Raw genomic sequence first — 24,408 nt, 5'->3', positions numbered from 1 at the left:
TGGTTTTCATTTCAAGGCCACTACTGAAAATCCAGAGAGGCAGGAATATGTAACAGGGAAGTGTCGATAAAACACCCAAACTTTTATTCAGTGTGAGCTGAGCTCCAAAAACCCAATTCCCTCGACTCAGCAGAGCATTTGCATTAGATCATCCATAGCTTGTAAACACCCGGTTTTTAACGCCATGCTTCAAGTCTGCAGCACAAGCTTTGCATAAATAAGCAGTTTCTGGGCCCAGATAACAGTAATGACGTCATGACTCATGAGGGGTTATTATTTTTTTAGACGTGAGAAAAATGTTTTCAAATGCAGATAGGCTACTCACTGTAACGATAAAAAAGTGTTTTCATTGAGGGCACAGTAAAATAAATCATCAGCATAACTATCTCCAATTTATATGACTTATCAAATTTCTGCGACCACGTCTGCAGTGATTTATGCCTCCATCACTGGAGGGGCTTTCAAATTAATGCAAATGCAGATTAGCCACACTATCACCACAGGTACACTGACTTCATCTACTCACGTTCCGGAGTGACCGTGTTGCTCTCCTGGGCGAGTGGAGGTCCGCAGCCTGCTCGAGTGCAGGCACTGAGGTGGAAGCGGTAGAGGCTGCCCTCCTGCAGGCCGTGGAGCTCCCACTGAGTGGTGTCGGCCCCAGTGATGTTCGTCTCCTGGGAGTCAACCACCTCCAGTGTGGTCTCATTAACTATAGATGAAGGAGAAAGATGTCAGGTCAGTTCACGTTGCGCGAAGTGAGCCTACAATGGACGGACGGGGCTGAGAGTCGTCACTGTTTGTCCCCTGTTATGTGTGAATGGAACACAACTACAATGAGGGTCAATGGTCGAGGGGAGGGGCGCTTAGGGATGAGGAGATGTCATGCTCGTTCATGCAGAAGGTGAACGTGGCAGATACATGTCCTGACAGGTGAGCTGAGGAGGAATACATTATGAAGAAAAGCGAGAGAAGATGAAAGCAGCAGATAGAGAGCTCAAGAGGGAGTGGGAGGGGGAGAGTAAACAAGTGGCAATGGATGAAACGCGGAGGGAGAGGAGAGAGGGAGAGAGGAGGAGGAAATGAAACTTAAAAGATAATTCCAGTATTTTCAAAACTTGGCCCTGCTTTCCCGTCTTTTTGGGTCTAAATGATTAATAGGAGCAAAACTGTTTGGAATCAGTCCAGTAATTGAGTGAAAACACCGGCAACAGCGAGACTGTAATAAAATGGGGCATTTGTTCAAGTCACACTATGTCCACCAAAGTGCTGGTTTTTACCACTGATTGTCAGATTGTTATTGTATCTGTCTGGCAGCATTATGAATAGGATTCCTGCGGAGATAGCCGGAGCAGATAGGCTCAATACTGCAAATATTTATGACCCTATTGATCATTGAGAACCAGAAAGATGGGGAAATAGGACCCAGGTTTGTAAGAATGCCAGAATGAGTCTTATAATGAAGGAAACGCTTAAAGAACAACACTTTCAAAAGAAGAGACGGAGGTGGTACAGGTGGGAAAGCGCAGGGAAGGCAGTGGCAATGGAAAATGTGAGGAGGAAGCAGGAAAAGGAAATTAGAGGAGTGGCAATCACTCAAGCAGCATAACGTATCACTAAGCATGTATTATAGATCAAAGTACAGTATTTGTGCAGACTGTGGAAAGCAACGCACTTCTCCTGAAACCCCCTTCGTTGATGTCAGAGCCCTGCGCGTGTTGAGATGCAGGTGAATATTGAATATGTGTTGATCCCTGTCGTAGCCGACCGCTTGGAAAACTCTGATTCTTTATCGTTTTTGCGGCACCGAACACTGTGGATATTTTATGTGTTTGTGAACACAGTGAGATTATTCATTTACTACTTACACAGCAGTTTCATGACTCCAGCGGATGTGCAGACTGCGCGTATAGCACAGCATATATTTTATTCATAGAGTTTATAGAAGACAAAATCTGAAAGGGGCTTGCATGTTACACGGTGAATCATTTCATCTGAAAAAAATAAAAATCACACACACACACTGCATGTGTAGGAGTATCTGTGTAAGGTCTGACAGAGGAGCAGATATTGAAGAGCGGGCCGGACTCTGTGGGTGTTGGTGGAGATGGCAAAGTCTCTGCCTTCACATTTCACACAAAGGATTTCAGAAATGTCAGCCAATGAGCGTGTGGGCTTTGAAAACAGGGAGAGCGTAATGAAAGACATTTATTCACAATAACTGCACTGAATGTGTGCAAGAGAAAACGCTCCTGGATGAAGATGAATGCGGTAAGAAATTTGAAAAAGAGGCACAAACGGCATCGACTCAGATGATCTTTTCTTTTCTTTTCTTTTTTTTGCGAGAGGAGCTTCAGTCCGAGAGGATCTGAGATGAGAAACACTCAGGGAACTGTCAAACCACAATCTGAAGTAACCTGCTCAACTCACAACCAGGCTGTTTGAACCCCATCGTGTAGTGCTCAGTGTCAAACACTGCCACCTAGTGTTTGGAATTATAACACAGGTGGTGACAATTGGGGAAAGGGTTAGAGGAGGGATCTGAGCTGCATATTTGTAAGGTTTTTCAATTGGGAATCAAAACTCTAATATGCTTAAAGTTTAATTGCAGTGCCCCCCCCCCCCCCCCCACACACACACACACACAAAACATCACTTCTTCAGATTTTTCTCAGCCCTCACCACCGAACCGAACTACTGCACAGACATTTGTTAATGACAACAACATTGGGTATACGTACTGAGGTGGTGCTGCAGGAGATAACCAGTGAGGATGCCGTTCGCCTCCGGGGGGGGTCCCCATACCAACAAAATGGAGTCTTTCTGCGCGTTGGAGGCGGTCAGGATAGGCACTTGTTCAGGAACTATGAAGAATGAAAATAATGTTATTTAATCTGCTGCAAAGACATGTTCCTACTAGTCCTTTTTTTTTTATTTAGAGGATTTTAAATGTTATCTTTTATGCTTAAATAAATGAAGCACTTTGTAACCTTGTTTGGATCAGTGCTATACAAATAAAGTTATTATTATTGTCATTATTATTTTCCAGGAGATCCGCAAGTCAGACATGTTCATGACAACAGGAAAATGGCTGGAATATTCAGGAGAGGAGTGGCGTCCTGGTAGAGCATGCAAGGGGCAGGACATGACGTTTAAATTCTGCTGTGTATTAATATCACACCGTCTGTTTTGCTTCTGTATTGTCACATGGGCTCACTCGGAAATTATCCGGACTGTGTACTAGGGGATAATGTCTGGAGAAAATTTCAGGAAAATATCCAGAGGTGAGTGTATGTCTGAGATCAGCTTGAGTGTGTGAGAAACCCACATAATTTAACAATATCAACAATATGACCTCACCTCCCTCTGGAGTGTTGAAGGTGACCGGGTCACTGTTGGGCCCATTGCCCTTCTTGTTGAAAACGCTCACAATGAGTCTGTACTCGGTGAAAGGTTTGAGACCCGGGACGATGGCGTGACTCCTCTTCCCTGTGAAGGACAGCGACTGGCGGTCATCAAAAATCTTGTTGGGATTCAGCAGACTGTGCTTCCTCACCCAGTGAACCTGTGACAGGGAAGTAAGGGAAAACTTTGAAGAACAACTCATTCGATTTTTTGCATTTGGACTTTATTATGTTATGAACTCAGTATTTACTTGTGTTTGGGATTCTTGGACCGCGTGTTTTTGCCCTTCAAGTTTTTCATTTCCTGTTTTTTTTTTTTACTTTGGACCTTGTCTTATCTCTTTTGTATCATTTCCTGTCTTTGTCCTGTTTCTGATCGTCTGGACCTGTTCCTAATATGTTTCACCTGTGTTCTATATCCTGGATCTCATAAAGTCTATGTGTTTCCTTCCGTCTTGGGCAGTTTGTCTGTTCATGTTTTGTGCTACAAGTGTTTCCTTCCTTCAGGTGACTGGAAGCCTGTTTATGCAACTCAACACTTTTTATTTGTCCATCATCTGCATTTGGGTCCTGTTTATCAAACCCTGACATCTCAACCCAGCACAGAGACAATGGAGAAAGATGGAGAGGAGCAGCTATTAAAGACTAGTTTCACTGACGCAGATATCTGACACATGTTAACCCTGAACGAATTAATACACTGTGTTAAGGAATGTACATACTTTACTTTATGAATGTGCCAAAGAGCATCTCTTTTACAGGTTATGTAACATAATATCACAGTTATCATGCACAGCTTAAGGTGTTGCACACAAGAGTATTTTTAACTCTTGACTGATTTTAAAAACATGGGAGACCACAGACATAATGACAGATTTAATGGATTCTATCAGTTAATCTTATTGTTATTATCTTATAGTTGATTTTCCAATCTTCAGAACGCACTGACTAGATGATTTGGCAAAAACGTTAAACACGCTTGGCGATTCCAGATTATCGGAAAGGGAAATTGGGTCCAAAATCTGCATGTTATCCTCTAGTGTGCGCCAGCCCCATTTTTGTCAATTCAGCAAGTTACTACTAGTTATTTCAAAACTGAGTCAAGATCATTCTGAAAGTCACAGTATAATATTCCTATTAGGGAAGTCTGAAACATAGAAACTGAGAACAAATTGGGTGGCTCAAAATCTTACATTGTGACATTTTTGGGATAAAATATTTCTCTATGTGCTTCATTATAATGGATTATCATTGTTATGTAGAATGCATAGTTGACACATTTTACTTTATTTTTAGAAAATAGTTACAATGTGTCATTTAATGTGTCACTCACATTGTCCTGTGGAACCCGTGCAACCTATCACCATCAAATAGCCAAATTATGATGGAAAGCTGGGATTTAAAAGGATTTCTCTCAGGGCTGCGGCTCAGGTGGAGTTTGACAAATTCTGGGTACAGTATCGCAAGAATTATACGATTTACTGATTTAAAATCACAAAATTATATTTTTGTGTCTCTGTCTCAGTTTTGACTTGCCACATTAAAATGTCAATTTGCTGTCACAATATTGGTTGATAAGGGCGCATGTAAGAAACAGTGGAAATGAGTAGTGTCTGTTTCCTGGAAATCTGTCCTCCGTTATGACATGCTGGAGACAGGTGAGTGACAAGGGGTAAGAGAAGATATATTTATATTATAAAACCTGGTAAAATATGCTAGAATAAAAATATAATTGCACTAAACCAGGTAGAGGACATAGACTTTCCAAAAGTAACTTTCCAAATCAAAGCTAGTGGTGTTAGCCAGCAATTTCATCACAGTCCCATAAGATTACATTAATAACAATATAAGTAAAAACAAGTTATGTTATGCAATAAGACTCTGCACTTGAAGGAGACATTTCATATCATATTCAAGTTGATGATTTGAATTAGTCTTATTACTTAAAAAAGGTTGACATTGTTTAATGTTCAGAAAACACATCTCTTTCCTCATAGTGTCAATTGCTGCAGCTCCTCTTTTCAGCCTCTTTCTGAAACGCTGTCTCTTTAAGGCCCCCCTCCTGATAAAGCCCAGTCTGCTATGATTGGCCAGCTGGCCCACTGCATTTCAGGAGCACTGTTTTTTGAACTTTTAGCCTTTTAACTTTGAAGAGCTTTTATATAAACAGAAAATAATTTAAAAAAAATTTAACCAATTTACCTTCACCTCAGTAGTGCCAAATGTTATTTGGTATGGCCTTTTGATGCTATTACATTATTTAATTGACTGAAATTCCATCTTTGTACGTATCTGATGAAAAATTACTAACACATTACTGTGATGAAAAGTGCTCCATAGTCACTCGGGTTAAGTCTTCAGTTAAATGTAGTCTGAAAAAATAAAATCCTTCTCCAGCGTAAAGGTAACTTACATTGTAGCCCCCGAGATGACCTCTGACTGTGGCAGGTGGAACCGGGGTCCAGCTCACTCTCAGAACGGTGGTGTTGATCACCTCCACCGCGATGTCCCGCGGCGCCGCAGTTGGAACTGAGGAACACACAGCGGAAGGTCAGCAACACACACAACCTGCGAACAACAGGCCACCTTCGCAGAGCCTCTTTCTCACCACCGTGAAACGTGTGTAAAGAAAGACTATTGACTGAGATACAGTGAGCGGAACAACAACAAAAAGAATCTTCTCTGAGCTGATATTTTAAAAGACGGAGGAGGTCATTCTTTCGCTTCAGGTTGTGTAGATGAGATCTGTTGCTGGCTGCGTTGGTAAATAAATAGAAAAGCTAAGAGATCAGCGTTAAAGTGCAGAAATACATTCTCAGCTGGACACGAGATAAAACACCTCACTTGTTCAAAGCTGGGGTTTTTTACTTGAGGCCAGAAGAAATTCAAGACACGGCATGAAATAAATACTCTAAATAATTTCTTCTCTACATGGTACTGTACTGGTATAAGGGGAAGGATGGAAGCATAGCAGACACTAGAGAGGGAAGCAGCCATTGTGCCCCAGCGGGCCGACAGCGCAAAGTGTGTCGCGATCTGTCAAATCTCCGACAGCTTCTGAGACGGAAGCGCAAATTTGACATCCCTCTGCTCTACAAAGGTTATCTGCCACCTGCTGGATTTGAAAAGGGGATTTTCTTCTCTTTTTATCTCTTTCAGGAGGGAGGAAAAAGTCACTATTGCAGACTAACTCACACAGGGTTAACACCACGGGCAAAAGAAAAAGAAAAGAACCTAACCTGAAATATTTTCCCGCAGACAATGCCAAAAGACAACTGAAGACAGGAGGGGGGGGGGGGGGGGGGGGGGGGGAATGATGACACGAGAAGTTCAAAAGAAAGTCGCAAGTAAAGCAACACTCACATGGGCCAGTTCAGCCTCAGGGCGTGTTTTAATGAAGTTGAAACCGATGTGCTTATAGACATGTTATATAATGAAATGATATTGTATTAAAATATAGAGTCGAGGAAGTATTAATTCTACAACTCACCATCTTCTCCAGAGTAGCCCGTGAGGACTTTGGGTTCAGGTGCCCACCCGTGGCTGTTCCTGCTCTGAATTTTGATCTCATACGGGACGAACGTGCTCGTGTTCCTCACGACAAACGAGTGTCTCTTCTCCATGTGATCCTTCCAGGTGTCCTCCACCCCCAGTTTCCTGTAGCTCACCTTGTACTCCAGGCCCGGGCCGTTGTGTTCGATCGGCAGCAGCGGCTACAAAGAGACAATATGCTGATGACTTAGCAATCACGAAAAACTACTATGATATGTTTTCTTACGTATATGATATACTTTCTTATAAAATCTTTCCCTCACCTCCCAGGTGATGTCCATTTGATGAGGAAGGTGTCCTTGAATTTTGATGTTCTCCGGGTTCCTATCAGGAGCTTTGGGGTAATTTGTTAAATTGTATGATTATATAACAATAAATTAAACAAAATAAAGTCATTTGTGTTAATCTTCACACTGAATATCTACTGCAGCCTCTTACAGCTAAAGTGCACGTTCCTGTAGTTACTATTCAGCGTCAAGAGATCCTGATTTCATTAAACATATATGAGCTCGGTAAATGCAGTTTTTTCTCATCAAGCAGCCAAAACAAGAAAAACCATACAAAGTAAACTCCTAAATCCTTAGGGCAACTTAAGTTTTTGGAGTAGTTTTATCTCCATCTGTTCTTGCTGGAGTGTATTCATTGTATTCATTGTATCTTGTGTCTTGAATCTTGTATCTTGTATCTTGTATTTGTTTTAATTGTTTCATTCGCTTTAATTTAAATCTCACTTATCTCGTTTTGATTCTTTGTGTTTTCTTGGTGTCTCGGCACGTTTTGTTAATTTTCCAGTACTGACTATTGTAAATCTCTGCTTCAATGTATTCTGAGTTAAAATACAGGTTGAAGGAATGAAAGTCAAGGTTGAGCAGCCACATTGAAAGGAGCTAATGCTGAGGGCCTTCCGGCTCTACTGCTACATGGTCCTTTTGACAAAGGCCGTAGCCTCTCCACACGGCACCTCTCTGCAAACTTCAAAAGAAGGTTGCACACTTTCACCACTCACAGATAACAACATCAGAAAATGTTAATTAAAAGGAGTAGGTCCTACCAGCAGGGGGTGTTTTGTATCTCTCAGTGGGCTCACTGGGGGGTCCGGGTCCGACCGCGTTCACAGCATACACTCTGAACTGGTAGTTGAGGTGTCCATTTAGTGCCAGCTCGGCTGTTGCCTGGTTACCGGGGACTTTCTGTAGCTCCCTCCACCTGCCGGGCTCCCATTGGCTCTCCTCGTATTCCACTATAAATTCTGTGCTCACAGAGGAGATGGCACCGCACATAACAATTACACATTCAGTCATCACCATATGAACTGATGATCACAGCCGCTGGGAGAGCATGAATTAAACTCATTTTATTTAGACATTCTTCAACCTACATTACAGGTAGACTAATAAAGGAGATGTTTAACGGTGTAATAAATGTGATGAGTGGATAGGACGATCAATAAGCTCATGAGTGAAGAATGGAGCTGGAGTCAGGTGGTGATTAGCTCAGCTTCCTTGATACAAGGACATGTATCTGCCTTAAAGCCAAATGGGCAATTCCTGTTATTGAAAAGATTAAACAAATAGGATAGTTACAGAACCCTGAAATGCAAATCAACGGCAAACCACAAAAAGCAGGCAAATCACAATACAGAACAATAAATCACAAAACACAACGGCTAAACAAAACACCACGGCAAATAAGAAAAAATACAATAATAAATCACAAAACGCAACGTAGTGAGGTGCCTGCTATTGCCACAACCTATCGCTGATTGAATGGAGACACTGCCCACTTGTTTTGTGATGTTTTGTTGTGTTTAGTGATTTGCCTTTGACATTTGAACTTCAGGGACACCGTAGATACCACGTGTTTATTAGTGAACTTAAGTTGTGCTGGTAGATCGATGTGAGAGAGCCAGGCTAGTTTCCAGGCTAAGACGGGTTAATCACCCTTTGACTCCATCTCTGTGCTAAATGCTCAGACATCCCAAAGGTGTTGATCGTATCATTTCTTGCATTATTTTCTCGGCCAGAAATCTTCTATATGTTGAATTTAGATAAACTTAAATGTCCCATGTTTTTACTGTTATAAACAATAAAAAGCAACTCTTTGTCAGAATCCCACAACAGCGTCAGTCCTGCTTCTGAAATGACGGATGTGTAAATTAGTTAAGCAACACTACACCTATGAGTGTGTTCAAAATGATGAAGTGTTCAAAATCCCAATTAACTACTTGGTATAGAGTGCCTCAAGTGAGTGTTTGTCATGGAGGGAATAATAAATGAGTAAACAAAGGGAGGATTTCAGACACAGTACATTCAGTACATTTGACAATTTTCATGACTAATTAATTCCATTAAATGAATATTTCAATACACATCAACCTGGTACTCAGCCAGATCCACAGTTAATGTTAATTGGAACCTATTACTCTAATTTCTAGCTTTATATTTTTATTCTGGGACTCCATTAAGCTTCCCATTTAGACTTGATTATCTCAAAGCGCCAGTAATGCAGTTCCTCAGGTGAGCTATTGACTGAAACAAACAATATAAGCTCGGATCCCAAAAGAATAACTTTCTTCTGACTGGTCAACTGGTCGAAGATGTACTATAAAACTAGGTAACTAGTAACTAAATCTAAGTAACGCAACATAAATGACTGGAAATGGCATCTTTTTGAATCCATTCAGACATATTGGAGCCCACATTGGCCCAGAATATGAGTTTGCACAAGCAGGACGTCTCAGTTCTGTGAATATAACGCCCGCTACCTAAAACAAGAATTATCGCCCTGTGGTTGTATGTCCCTCCAGCTGTTCCTGACATATTGCATTCACAATAATGGGAGGTCAACATGACCTTTGACCCCTGACATCTAAACACTTCATCTTTGAGTCCAAATCACAGCTGGTCAAAATTTGAAGAAATTCCCTTAAGGTGGAACTGAGAAATGATGTTCAATCGGCCAATTTTGAAAGAATTCGCTTAATTTATTCTTAGAATAAAGTAAAAATAGGATTTTGGGAGGGCACCGTGACCTTGACCTTTGACCTTAGACAACCAAAATCTAATTTGCTCATCCTTGCATCTAACTGAACATTTGTGCCGAATTTGAAGACCCTCCCCTCAAAGTGTTCTTGAGATATTGTGTTCGAATACTGGCAATATAACGCTTCCTGCCACCGGCACACATTGTTTATATGGACATCCGACATTGTATCATCATATAAATAATCATAATAATAATACAAGTCAATAATAATAACAGGCCCCTTTAATTAAAAGGGCTGGCCTCAAACTGCTCGTCTCTTGCTCGGAGTTGTTTGATTAAACAAACAAACAAGAATTAAAACATTTCACTCTCACCAAGGATCTTCAGGTGAGTCGGTTCTAATTTCTGATCAGTGCTCTCACATATCAAAGCTTAGGGGCAGTTCAAGCATCCAACAGGAAACCTCTATCACTCGATTCAATTCTGATCAAAACTAAGATCCAAAAATAAACGAGTCCCCTGTTTTGAAGCGTAAATAGGAAACCAGCTTCCTCGCTAGGATCCTCAGCACTTTACAAGCTGCAGCCATGTCTTTTTCAACAACACTCAGTTTGCACTCAGCAGTGATCACAGCAGCAGAAGCTGTTAACAACCCCTTTCACAACAGAGGAGACGTGGTAACTAGTGAGGAGAATCAAAGAGAGACTCTAATCCAGTATTTAACAACGGTCTGTAGATTCTAAGTGCTGCATAATGTTGAGATGTGGTCTGGCTTCCATAATTAGCAGGAACTGGCTAGGTCCCATCTCCCTGGGAAACAGGTATGTAACCCTATTCAGTTACACAGTGGTGATGTATGATAGAGTCCAATATGCATTAAAACATTTACTGTTATAACTACACATAATCTGTTTAAATAGCATTTGCTTTCTGTGCCCTCACATGCACTTTTTGGAGACCCCTTCTTATAAGCATGTGTCTCCTGATTCATCTCTCCCCTTTACTCCCTCAGAGAGGTAAGCAACATTTTGGTCATTTAAATTTCCGTATGTTAGCTTCTCCGTATTATGTTTTTAAGTTGTGTCTCTCGAAACCACCGGTTACTTGTTTAAAGGCGTATTTAGATACAACATATGTGTGTTTGTCTGAGAAGTCAAGATACCTGCATTTTGTATTTACTTTACATGTAATACAATTTTTGTTGCTTTTAACAACAGTATGTATCCTTTCGTAATATCACAAAAATGTTTGGTTTTCACCGTCTTCAAGGGCCCCCTGTGATGTTCAGGTGATGGAGGAAATTCATGACATGTCTTTGTTCTTCACGTTCTTGCAACGCTTCAAGGTGTGTTTGGGCTTATTATCTACTCCAGTAAGACATAAATCAGAGGCTTCAGCATGTCTGAGGAATGGACTGGTACCTCCCTCAGTCAGGGTGTAGTCAGTTAGTTAAAGGTGTCTAATTCCACAGCAGAATACTCCCACCACCAGGTTTCACATTGGATTGATTCATTCTCTCTCCTGTTCGTCTCGAGACACGCTTCTGTCTCAGACCTTCAATCTCCAACTTGGATTTATAAGCAAACAGGACCTTTTTCCTCTGTGAATTGCCGGTATTTCTTAGGCCACTATAAAGTTGTTGGCCTTGTTTCCTCTCCTGAGAAGTGGTTTAGAAACTGCCATTACTCCTCTTCAAGAAAGTCCTTTTTTTGATTGGAGTCTTGAGTTCAAAATCGTGTTTCTGTGATGAAGTCACTTTTCTCGGGTAGCAGGGCTTGACGTATTGATCTTCCGATGGTGCAGTCACTTGTGGTCCGATCAATTGTAGTTTGGGTAAAAGTGATTCGGTTTCTTCAAAGCGTTTTAGAGTGTGATGCACCGACCTTTAGTCTAACCATGACTGACACTGAGAAAGTCCTCTTTTTGATTAGGCACAGGCTTATTCATATCAGGTGAATGATGGAAGGTATACAAATTGATTTGGTCAGTGTTTCTTCTTAATTTTTCATAATATAACACCTTGTGTTTTAAAATATTTCTGAATCATCAAATTTTCTGATAATTTCAATGTTCCGATGAAAACAAATTAGTAATTTTAAATGTCTCAGATTTTTGGAACCTTAGATTAAATTGTGAATTGTGTTCTGACAGTACATCTATTTGAACCTCTTTTATCCTCTCAGCAAGTTGTGTTGGACGGCTGCTATTGGCCCAGGCTGATATAATCTGTTTGAAATGACAACATCATAAATCCTAAATACTCTTTTGATGTGTTCTTCTGCAGTTACAATGTACTACATGCCTATTACTTTGTAATCAAATTATAATCACACATAATGACATCATTATCCGGCCATAAACTGTGTGGTGTAACAACTGAAGGTCACATTCTTCTTTTGCACCTCCACAACCCTATAAAAGAGGATAACGTTTTGACCTCTACCTGTTACAGAGCTGTTGTGATCACTTCCAGGTGTCCAAGACAATGTGACGTTCCGTGGGACCTTATGTTCAGAAAGCTCGATATTCTTTGGAGCATCAGGAACGTCTGCAAAACAAAACACACACAGAAACCTCAGATCAGCAATTTTCAGTCAATTCAACAACCAAAACATCAGTTGGTAAAAGTAGATTTAATAAATCATTTGCAGAATGTGTTAATAATATGTAATGAATGAACTTTACATTACCAACAAAGTATCTTACCCAGTACTGTGAGATGTGCAGCAGCATTGTCTTCATCTAGATTGGTTCTAGCGATGCATGTGTAAATTCCTTGATCACTCAGGTTCACATTCATGATCTGCAGCATGCCATCGTCCATAAAGTATCTGATCACGTGATGAGAACAGATTTTGTTAACTGCTGAATTTGGATTTAGCAAGTATCAAGTAAAGAGTGTTATTTAAACAAAATGCACATTGTATTGAAAAGGTATGTGTTCTTTTTCAATATATGAATCAAGTCCAATTGTAAAAAAAAAAACTAGATGATCTGGGCGTGCTAAAGAAAGTTGTTTTCCCTCGGGTCATCAGATAACTTTCCAAAGAAGGTTAAGGAAACTGCTGCAGCATTTGTAGATATTCTGTTCCTTAACTAACCAGACCAAAATATATGTTAAGTCTATAAAGAGTAAGGAATTCATCTTTTGGGCTGTTTAATAGTTATTTTTCCTTGCTTAGCATTAGCATATAGTAAAAGAGACTGAACTTAACCATTTTAAACAGACACATCAGAAAACTGACTGAACACTGATCAACTCTACCTGGACTTCTCCTCAAAGGAAGTCAGGATCTCCTCCCCATCCTTTATCCACACCACGTGGAAGGTGCTCCGCAGGGTTTTATCATATTCTACCTGGCACGTCAACTGGGCTGTGCTCCCACTGATGATCTCCGCGTCCTGAGGCGGTGCTACTATTTTCGTAGGGTCTAAAGATAAAACATCCCCGGGAAAAAACAGAAACGATTATCCTGTTAGGCTGGAGCCAGAGAAATCATGATAAGATATATTTGAAGTTTTCTTTCTCACTGTGACTATGTTAGCTTTGATGGGTTACCAAAATGTCTCACATGGTCATTTGCATGTATGAAATGCCATAAAAAATATGTATTTGTAATTATGCTCCTCTCACAAGATAATTCATGCTGCTTCGTCTTATAACCTTAATTAGAAATTAATTGAAGTCAAAATGCAAAGACAATCAGTGGCTTCTCATCGTAAACATGCATGTTTCATGCAAACCCGTATAACTTGTTTTTTGTTGTAGTTTTGTGTACAAGCCAAAGCTTTCTCTTTAACCAGGGTCCTGCAGAAACCTGTCACAGTTAAGGCCAAGTGTGTTTATAACACAACCACCCTTTCACTTTAAAGGGTCAGTTCAGCTGAACAGAGAAAAAAACCTTCACTCTGAAATGGTTTATCTTTTGGGTGAACTGGTCGTGTGCAGTGACTTTGCTCAAAGGAAGTGAAATTATTCAGTATCATTTTACTGACCTTTCACATCCAGCAGAGCAGTGACGGCTGACTCCCCCTCCGTATTAGAGGCGGCACACACATATTCCCCGCTGTCATCTTTTTCTGCTCTGATGATTTGCAACGCTCCGTTCTGCAGAGACAAAAATCGCTCTCCCTTGATAGCTTCTGGATCATAGTCTTTGGCCCTGAAAGACAAAGTTTACACAGCTTTAGAGTCTGTGTGTATAACAGATGAAGAGCAAATCAATCATTGTCAATGTAGAGGCACTTTGAATTTTAAGTTTGAAAAATAATCAGTATAAGTCAGATTTGATTCAAATCATGTATGCCTCTTTTATTTTTATTAAAATGTTGGCTGTTTCTCCTCCATACAGTAAATCATACTCAGCCTATCATACTGTTTGTCTATCTAACAATTCAAGAAACCTGGCTGTTGAATTTATTGTAATTTGGACGAGCGATACGTTCAATATTAATATAATTTTAAATATACCAACAACTTCCTCCTCGAAATCCGCCATAGGTTTCCGAAGAGAGCGAATTTCCAGCTCAAAGTGGGCAGCTCACCTGTCTCCATCTTGCCAGCGCCTTACTCCTCCTACTTCCCAGCTAATCCAAAAATGGGAGAGAGCTTGGGTGGATCTGAGGTGGGCCGGATAAAGACTGGTTGTTGAACCACGCCCACATGGCTCGACGATACCTGGCTAGCTCAGGCTAAGGGGCTAGGTTGGATGTTAGCATGTGTTGCTATCAGGCTAGAACAGTGGTCTTGTAATTTATCTTGTTTATTTTTTTCCTTTGAGGTTTAGTTAGTTGCTCACTTCTGAAAATAACTGGAGATTATGAATGGGTTAAATCATAATCTCAATGAAGGAAAAACCGATCTAGGCTTGTTGATTACATTAAAGTGGAGCATGATTTCATAGGAACAGAAGAGCTATCTTAATGATATTCTGAGGATGTTTTTTTGTAAGGTTAAAAATGTTTTCGTCCCGATCTGTCTGAGATCCTATTTCCCATTTGTGGAGCTGCAGCAGAGACAAAGGGCTCGTTGAAACATTTAATTAGACCTTTTCCATGGAGCGGAGGAGGATTCTCTCATTACACAGACACAAGTGTCATCATCAGACTAGTTCATGCAAACACCTAAAGCAGTGTGGAACTGATAGCATGACTCTCTGCTATTAAACTAAGCGGCGTTTCGTTCTCTGGGCTGCAGCACAGACGGCACAGAGGGCTCGCACAATGCATACTGATGCTGGGATGTAACTACACGGATGAAGTCATAGTTACATCACAGTAGATGAAGGTGTCAAGCTTGACAGATGTCACCAAGACTAATTCCTCATATTCTTACGACTCACCAAGTGATGGTCGCTGGTGGAGAGCTGAACACGGTGCAGTCCATGATGATGTGATCACCAAGTATTACTTCATACTCTTGGTAGTCCCTCGTCAATATCAGAGGAGTCACATCTGAAGGACAGTGGAGAGCAGAGAGATAACTGCTGCTCAAATGTCAAGTTTTCACAGAGGGGACAGACTCGCTGAAACACGGATAATATTCACCTACACATGAAAAACTCGACATATACTTCAATTCATAATGGTGCAATAAGTTAAAGTCTAGGAGTATTAACCAGGAAAAAAATTTAAGTATGTACATTTTTTCACTCAATACATTGAATAACAGTAAAAATATTGTCAAGCGGATAAAAGCAAAACATAAATTGCCTTTTACCTTATGATTTCTATGATGAATATAATTTCTACATTAAAACATATTGGCTGGGCGAACCTACTTTCATTTTTAAAATGCACATGTATATAATTAGCAATAACTATGTCAGGTACAGGGTGACACAAGCTCAGAGCAGCGTACATGAACTGCTTCTGGCTGAGGTTGGTGTTGGATACATACAACAGACAAAACCTGCCGGGTTCAGGTGAAATGTGGATGATTTCTATTCTATTTAAAGGATCAGTAGATGAGTGTGGTCAACCTACAAGAAGAACTATACAAGCACAAACTAGCTGCAGGTGTAGCCGATAGAGTTGCTGTAGTCTGCTGTTGTAACACTCACTCGTGACCATGATGTTAACGTTGGCCAGAATACTGCCGTGAGTGTTGGAGGCCTCACACTGGTACACAGCACTGTCCTCTTCTCTGGCGTTATGCAGCACCACAGTGTCATCGAGCACTCGCCTGTTGCTCCCAGGGTCATCTGACAGAAACACACATAAACATCAATAAGAATAGAACATTAAGATCCTTCCACAGCAACTAAAGCATAGATCACATGTTGGAAGGCTGATGCTGAAGACAGCATTTGTTAGAATTAAACTAATTGATTAATCAGAAACTTGGCAAAATCTGTTTTCAGCTTCTAAAATGGGAAGATTTGCATCTGTTTTTATAAAAATCTGAAATCAAATATATTTGGGTATCAAACTGGTGATTGGAGAAAAAATGATATTTGAAAACATTACTTTGGGGTTTCACTCAAATCTTATTGACCAAATGATGAATTTATAAATATAAAAACATAATCCCTAGATTAACTGATAATAAATATTGCTTTACACACTTTAATTTAGGGGATTGTGTTTTATATTTTGAAAGAGTACAAATCATTCATTGTCAAGCCTGTCTCTCTGAAGGACACGTAACAGAACAGCTGCTTGCTGGTTGTGCGCCTGAAGTTTTGCACCGTCCTCCTGCCCGGCAGCACAAAAATGACAACAACAAGAATCGTTCCCAGTCACCTTCGAACAATTCTCCGTTCCTCCTCCACGTTATGTCTGGCAGTGGTTTTCCGCTGACCGAGCACTTGATGTGAACATCAGCCCCGATCACAGTCAGCTGGCTCTGAGGAGGCTCTGTCAGCCACTTTGGCGGCTCTGGGAGACATTAAGGAGATGTTTGTTGGTCTGAGTCAAAACAGCTGCCATCCCTGTGTCAACAGCTTTGCCTTTGAAGCCAAAACAAATGGACTGACACATGCAAACAGTATATACAGTGATCAGGCCCTGATGTTGACCTACCTTCCACTATGACGTCAAAGTAGTGGACAACCTTTCCACCAGAGTTTTCCGCGGTACACATGTATTTCCCCTGATCCCTCTCCTCTACTGCAGAGATGGACAACATCTTTCCAGAGTTTTTGAATTTTGTCCGCACTGGCAGGTCTTCCCCCATTTTTATCCATTTCACGGTCGGAGTGGGACTACAACATGAAACAAAGACATGTCATGACACAAAGAATGGCACTCGGTTGAGCGCAGACCTCTGCCAAGGCCCAACAGTCCCCTTATGCAACCATTTTTCAAATTCACTTGATCCAAATTGATATTTGAATGTGCATAAAATTGCAATCACTCATAAATATTAGTCCTCCTAATCTCCTCCTAAATGTCTGGATTTAATTTTCATCAAGATCCATGTATTCTTTTCTTACATTTCAAGGGAATTGGTTGAGTAGTTTTCGCGTAATCCTGCTCATCAACAAACTAAAGAACCTCTGTAATTAATAATGTTAAACTCATAATGTGGTTACTGTAGCATATACATACAATCCCTCTGGTATGCACTCGAGCTTCAGATCTCTCCCCTTCAACAGCACCTTCTCTGTCTGAACACCAGAGGGCAGCAGCAGGCCAGCTTTTCTCACTGGGGGGGCTTCAACTGCAGCGACCACAGAGAGACTTCATCACTCACGTGACTCATTTGAATCAGTCCATCAAATTACAAACAAGCTCACAGTCAATATCGCATTTGCAGTTTTGTGCAGCAGGCAAACGAAAAGTGTTTCCTGTTCACATAGCAGAAAAATTGTTTAGATTTGAATTGTGAAGGCTTTGATGTGGGAATAATATGACTCACTGGAATTGCTGGCGTTAGCAGATTTGTTGTCAGGTTTCACTGGAAAAGAAAACAGAGAATGCCATGAGAATAATACGGGCAGAGATGGTTGTGGCTTTGTCCTCGTCAACATGTGTTTCTCAATCACACCAAGAGTTTCCAGGAACATAAACATGACAAGGCAAGCCCTGCTTCTTGGTATGCAGCAGAGGAATATCTTAAATATACCAATAACATGCAAGCCTTTTGTTTTTTCCCTCTTGGTGGAAGCTGAAGTGGGTGTAACTGATTCTTATCATCATGCCTCGGAGGGATCTGTTATTGGCGCCAATGCTAAATAATTTTGACTCAAAGTTTGACTCAAAGCCAACAGGACTACTTTTCAAACTTACAGCTCTTGACCACGACAGCCATCGGGGACTTCTGGATAATGGCGCGAAATATGGAGAAGGCGACAAAGCAGCAGTAATCCTTCCGACTGTCTTTCTGAAAGGCGTTAGAGAAGTACAGGTTGCCGTCGACGTCCATGGACACCCTGTCATCCTGCTCAATGTGCTGGAGATCTGGAAAAGAACATTTGTGAATCAGTGATTTGCAAATAGTGTCGAAAATGTACGTGTCCAATGTCGACCCATGTTCTCTTATCTTATACCTACTACTTTACATCTTATCGGCTTTACATTTGGCATGTGTATTGTTAGAGGCCCAATTCAGTGCAGTGTCAAATTTTGTCAATTTGGACAAGCGATATGTTCAATATTAATCAGATGTAATAAACAGGTGACCAGTGCTCTCTGGCGGCAGCTGCTGGGACCCATCAACATAAGGGCCGTTGTTGATCACAACAACAGCAGGTTCACAACAACCGCAACCACAACTGATTCTCCAGTGGACTGACTCCGGCAGCTGGTCTTTATTTGCCGCGGCTCAATTACTGCACTGTCACTTTTACAGTTCCAGAGAGAATGCTGCAACCAGCATCACCACAGGTCAAGCAAACTGAACGAGCACTGCACCAGTTTGTTAAAGTAGGACGACATGCATTCTCTAATAGATTCACTGGGTGCACCAGAGGGGGGGGGGGGGGGGGGGGGGGGGAATCAAAGGCGAAAATTACTTCAACAACCTCCTTGTCGGACATCACATCAAACTGAAACACAGCACAGCCTCATACTGTTTCCACTGGACATTAATGGAAATGCCCTGAAGAGCTTCCTTGTGTAGTACAGAGCCAGTGAATTCTTTCAGTGCAGTTCACTATAGTGCACTTCACTGGGACAGCAGATTGGTTAAGATCAAGCTATTATTGGAAGTTATGGGTCAGTGACGCTCTGTTTCACTCATTCGTCTTCCCATTCACAATATTTAACAGCTTTATTTAAAACACAGCCTCCAGACATTAGTTGGACAAAGAAAACTCGTGAACTATAATGTCCACCTCATGGGTGTAAGCATACGCCAACCAATCAGGTTGCAGTTTACATACACGTCCAGGTCGTATGGAGAAATGGAGATTTTAAACCAAATTATTAGCATTTTGTCCTAATGAGCAAATTACCTGATGAGATGAGTTATGGACAAAAAAACATGTTGTGAGGTCAAAGTATCCTTGAGCTTTAAACACTAAATTAGTCATAACTGAAAACTGATTCATTAATCAGTCCATCTTTGAGTCCAAGTGAATATTTGTTCCAAACTTAGAGATATGAGTCCTCCAGGTGTTACTAAGGTATCGAGTTAGTGAGGTAAAATGTCCAAATGAAAAACTGTGGTGGTGAGGTTTGCAGTGACTGTGACCTTTGACCTTTGGTCATCAAAATCTTATCAGTTAATTTATGCCAAATTTGAAAGGCAATCTCAAAATGTCATGTTCACGATAGTTGGATGTGCAGAAAAACAGACAATCAGAAACAATCTCTTTTTATGTCAGATGTAACTTAAGGGCAACATGGGCCATTAATACAAAATATTTCCATTTACTGTTTCTCCTTGACTTGTCTGTACTTCAGAGAAGCTACTATATATATTCAACTATTTTTAAATGTTTGATATATCCGTTGTTCTGAATCTTACATAAATATAAACTAAGACTAAATCAATGTTACATAAATATAAACTAAGAACAAATCAAACAGAAACTAGCAATCGTAAACTAAGACAAAAAAACAAGAACTTTAAACAAACAGTGTTTTCATTGTTTATGTCTCAAGCCCGTCTGTAACCTTTCATGTCTTTTTGTCTGATATCGGCCAGTTTGATTGGAGATGAGTAAGAACCTCTTGAAGGTTTGGACAGAAAACTCCGCCTCTCTCCACTGAGCACTTCAGACAGAAGTGAGGTGACCTTCATCACAGTGAATCACTTTGTTTGGCAGTGGTGGGGATAAGGGTGCTGTGAGTTCAAAATTCTAAGAAAACACAAAGCACCATTTCAAAGGTCAACAGCTACTTTTGTTTGCCTGCACTGAAACTCAGGAAGGAGTGACACAAACAGACGTCCACAGTATTTACACTAACCCAGAGCCGGGCTCGACACCAGAAGCACTGATTAGGACATGATGCCTGACGAGCGTCGCACACATGATCTTAAAATAACTTTAGGATGGCCTGTCAGCCTCTTAAACACTCTCCCAGCAAGTTTAGAAATTTTCAGCCATACACACTGGGCTGTGATTAGCAGGTTTGCAGAGGAGTGAAAGCAGCCAGGATTTGAACGTTTATCTAACGTTTAAGTTTACATTATCCTCATTCATGTCACCAACCAACACAAAGACATATCCACCATGTAAGTTACAGTTGCTTCTTTACTCACCAATAGTCATCCAGTAGATCTGCCGCTGACCCATACCCTGCGGAGGGTTGCACTTCAGGAGGATTGGCTCTCCCTCCTTAACAACAACTGGATCAATTTCCTCCTTCGGAAACTTAGGGATATCTAATAACATTAAAAAAAAACACAGTTGTGTGATGCCTCTGAAAAGCATTGGTCAGAAACTTTACATGACAGCTGAGTTTACAGTGCGAAGATTACTTACTGGGAACCATCAGTTCAATCTCCTCCGTTATGGCAGTTCCCAGTTTGTTGAAGGCGTAGCATCTGTATTTACCCTGGAACTGGGTGAGCTGTTTGAAGTGAAGCACAAAAGTTCCACCTGTGTTGTTGGTGGTGATGTATGGAGGAGTAAAGTCCTCGCCATCTTTTGTCCATCTGTATCTATGAGAGCAAAACACACAGTGGGTTTCCTTCAATCAATCTCCGATCAGCTCTGATCTTGTCTGAGGATTCATTTTGTAATGTTGAGGTCACTTACTGTGGTGGGGGGTTTGCCCTGGCTTCACACCTGATGGTGATAAAGTTGTCGAAGGGAAGGCCAATGACGGGACCTGAGGTTTGAGTTATTATGGTCGGTGGCTGCTCCACTAGAACATGAAGAGACATACACAGATGTTAAATGTTGTCATGATGTTGAGAAGTCTTGGAAAAACAAGTTGGGTGCCAGCAAAGCAGCGTAATCGGGACAAATAAGGCGCCTTGGACAGTCAGGGAGGTACAGTGGCACACCGGGACTTGAATGCAAAACAAAGAAACCTCTGCTGCTGCAAGAGCTGTGACTTAAACAATTTACTTTAAGTTGAGATTTGTTTGTCCTTTTTCTAACAGCTCCAAACATTTATGCTCAGGCAGGATGGAAATCTACAAACACTTACAGCTAAAGATATAAACAGGCCTTTCTGACAAATGTTATTCTGCTCCGCACAAAGTGAGAGGAAAAATCAAGTTTTCGATATAATGATACATTTTAACTTCAATGTCCATCAAACTTTTAACCCCCTTTGTACTTGATATCAAGTAAGCTAGTACAACTTCCTACCTTCCAGTGGGATACTGAGGCCTGCTGCTCTGGAGGTCAAGGCCAGAAACAGAACCAGCTGAAGGCCCCCCGTCAGCCTCATTCCCCTCCACTGGTTACTGGAGACAGATGCGATCAGGAAAACGTTGTCGTCACTTGGAACTCGTAAGGCACAGAGGACCTGGAGGAGTCAGAATAAGATCAAACTGTGTAAGTCCCGGGTTCAATAGCTCAGTTATAGGGAGCTTACAAGCAAGTGTTCTAATCACAGGTATAAACTGCGGAATGGGCATCGCAGGGGGGATATCTGCTTGGTTCTGACTGGGCTGCACATTCTCACGTAAATGGCAGTAATGTTGAAAATGTTCTATTGTATATGGCTTAATGTGAAGTGAACTTAAAGACAACCAGAAGTAAAATACATAAATGTGATCTGACAGCATTACAATCCATACATATTCTCTGATTATCCAAATGAAAATCATTTTTAAAGATTCTGTGCCTCAGGGGAAGCAAATGCTCTTTGTGATGTTTTGCACGAACATGTAGATCAGTGAAAGGGCATTTAAGGGAATGGGAACTCTTAAGGCAGAGTTATCAGCAAACGACTATATTCCTTCAAATGAAATACTTAAAAAGCTTGAAAATAGAATAATTAAATTTCGGCCATTAACACATTACACATCTTAGTTTCTCATGAATAAAGAAGAGGAAATTAAAAGCTCTGTAATGAGGCTCCTCCAAAGAACTTTTTCTTATCTTATGCAAAATGTCCCATTGAGGACACAAGCCATTTCATGTTAGTTGTCCCTCATTGTTGTGATGTGGTAGCTCAGCGCTGCAGAGCACTTGTCTGGAGATTACCCTTTGAACTGTGAAGCCTGGGCGGTGGCATCGCATGGCATGCTTACAGTAAACCCGGCTGGCACAAAAGCTAAGCTGCTGTCTGCTGCGATAGCTAGATCCAAGATGGCAGACTATAAATTGGCCTAAGCCTGTCAGTATTTCACGGCTTAGTTCTCGGCAGCGTGGAGACGGTGGCGGCAGCACCGGCGATGCCAAATGGGTTCACCCTCCAGCTAATCCTGCAATCGAGGAGAATGAAGGCAGGGTGCTCCAGCAGTCATACAGTACGCTGCTTAACAATGACTGAGTGCCGCTCAGGGTTGTGCTGAGGACATGAGGCAGTGTGTCTTTCCTGGTCTTAGTGAAAAAAAGGTTAATGTGGTAATCATTGTCGACAACAATCCGGATTAAGCTGCTTGACTTTAGAATCAATTAAACAAATTGAGAGATCGCAGCAAAGTATCATTTGAAATAAGAAGTTTGAGTGAATTGGATTGAAGGATTCACAAAGCTGGTTAGACGTTTGTTCTGGTGGGGTAAACATTGATTTCATGTTGTAATAAAGGAGTAAGCCTCTTTCATTCTAAGTCTTAGTCTCACACAGGGAGGCACACACACGCCCACAAACACGTGCACATTGGATAAAGGCCGACAGCACCATTACACAGGTAAAAAAACTGAAGTGAGAGGCTTGTGATTTAAGGAGACAGAAACCACACATGAGTCCTGATTGGGTGGGAGGCCTTCACTCGTCCAGTGACATGAGAAGTGAACTCTTTTATCCACGGTTGTTTTCATCCTGACAACACAGCGACCACCAAATGGACAACTTTCATTCATGAGCAGACAATCCCCCGCCTTGGTGCACACTCAAAGACCCATGTGGGTTTGGCAAATTACTAAGCTGCGTAGACGCACGTGGAGAACTGCAGAACCTGCCACTTTGAGCAGAACTCAAACAAAGCTGACACAGGCTGTTTAAAAGGCGAAATACTCAGAGCGTAAAACGGGGTGGAGTCCCTGTGTAAACACAAAACAAAGCATTTGTTTTGGAAGCGAAGGGATCTACTACCTGAACACATGGCAGATCATAGTCACAGATCTGCGGGGATTATGCTTTTTAAGCCAATGGTTCAGCCGGAGCACGACTTCACAACTAATCCCTGCCAACTCACATTGTACACAATGACTTTAAATGTCTTTAAACTCAAACTTAGGGCAAACAGCCTCACACCCACCAGCACCTACACAGACTATAGGTGTGGCTGCAAAGTAAAGATTGTTAGTTGTAGTAATGCAGAAATAATCTGTGCACTCTACTCAAACAAACATGCAGCACAGAGAGAAATCGTTCCCCTTGGATTAACAACATCAAACTTTTCATCAAGTGACTAATACTCACTCATTTGTTGAGTCATTCTACATCTGAGGTCCACCTCCTGCAGAGGCCGGTGGAGGCAGCAGCTCTACAGACCCATAGAGAAAGTGCAGGACAGAAACCTTCAAGGAGTCATTGCAACAACTCTCTCTGAGCCAACATCTCTGACATGTCTCCCTCCTCCAGCCACCTCTCGTTGCTCCTCTCCTGGTGCACGGACACGCCCCCCCGCCCGCCCCTCCACTCAGCCGTCTAAAGAAGCGACGAGAGACTCACTGAAGGGACATATGTCACCAAAGCCTCTCACTTGGCAAAGAGGCTCTCTAAGTCTGTGACAATGAGTGGGACAAAGCCTGCACTGCAGGGCGACTCAGTGAGTATTAAAGAATGGGCGGAGAGGAAGTACAGGCATGCCTCTCCCCCTCTCTCTCTTTTTCTCTGTCCCCTTTTGCCTTGATTCCTCCATCCTGCCCTCTACAAACTACACACGCCCATTTACACCCTGCTCCGTCTCAGTGATCTTAATGCAATGTGTCTTAGCTCCATTGAAAAGGGA

General features: G+C 41.5%; 1 protein-coding gene across 10 annotated transcripts in view; it reads right to left on the bottom strand.

The window, feature by feature from the left end:
• LOC128442559 (neural cell adhesion molecule L1-like protein) overlaps window positions 1-24,408 on the bottom strand; it is a 57,092-nt gene that overhangs the window by 13,918 nt on the left and 18,766 nt on the right. For 8 of the 10 annotated variants that reach the window (XM_053425066.1, XM_053425069.1, XM_053425071.1 and 5 more), the window contains exons 1-23: window positions 23,877-24,073; window positions 21,650-21,809; window positions 21,089-21,197; window positions 20,813-20,991; window positions 20,590-20,712; window positions 18,171-18,341; window positions 17,800-17,838; window positions 17,490-17,601; window positions 16,962-17,143; window positions 16,683-16,817; window positions 16,001-16,141; window positions 15,281-15,392; window positions 13,935-14,101; window positions 13,204-13,369; window positions 12,645-12,769; window positions 12,382-12,486; window positions 8,005-8,202; window positions 7,217-7,287; window positions 6,892-7,114; window positions 5,815-5,930; window positions 3,358-3,562; window positions 2,739-2,861; window positions 527-709 (exon numbers count right to left, since the gene is read on the bottom strand). In XM_053425066.1, the coding sequence (XP_053281041.1) occupies window positions 527-709; window positions 2,739-2,861; window positions 3,358-3,562; window positions 5,815-5,930; window positions 6,892-7,114; window positions 7,217-7,287; window positions 8,005-8,202; window positions 12,382-12,486; window positions 12,645-12,769; window positions 13,204-13,369; window positions 13,935-14,101; window positions 15,281-15,392; window positions 16,001-16,141; window positions 16,683-16,817; window positions 16,962-17,143; window positions 17,490-17,601; window positions 17,800-17,838; window positions 18,171-18,341; window positions 20,590-20,712; window positions 20,813-20,991; window positions 21,089-21,197; window positions 21,650-21,731 (3,067 nt within the window). In that variant the 5' untranslated portion in view covers window positions 21,732-21,809; window positions 23,877-24,073. Of the gene's footprint in view, window positions 1-526; window positions 710-2,738; window positions 2,862-3,357; window positions 3,563-5,814; window positions 5,931-6,891; window positions 7,115-7,216; window positions 7,288-8,004; window positions 8,203-12,381; window positions 12,487-12,644; window positions 12,770-13,203; window positions 13,370-13,934; window positions 14,102-15,280; window positions 15,393-16,000; window positions 16,142-16,682; window positions 16,818-16,961; window positions 17,144-17,489; window positions 17,602-17,799; window positions 17,839-18,170; window positions 18,342-20,589; window positions 20,713-20,812; window positions 20,992-21,088; window positions 21,198-21,649; window positions 21,810-23,876; window positions 24,074-24,408 lie in introns of those variants that run through there. The other 2 variants (XM_053425067.1, XM_053425068.1) reach the window with 1 other exon arrangement.

The sequence above is a fragment of the Pleuronectes platessa genome, chromosome 6, assembly GCF_947347685.1.
Source record: "Pleuronectes platessa chromosome 6, fPlePla1.1, whole genome shotgun sequence".
NCBI lineage: Eukaryota > Metazoa > Chordata > Actinopteri > Pleuronectiformes > Pleuronectidae > Pleuronectes > Pleuronectes platessa.
The sequence above is the reverse complement of the archived record's forward strand: the minus strand, read 5'-3'. Positions and strand labels throughout refer to the sequence as shown.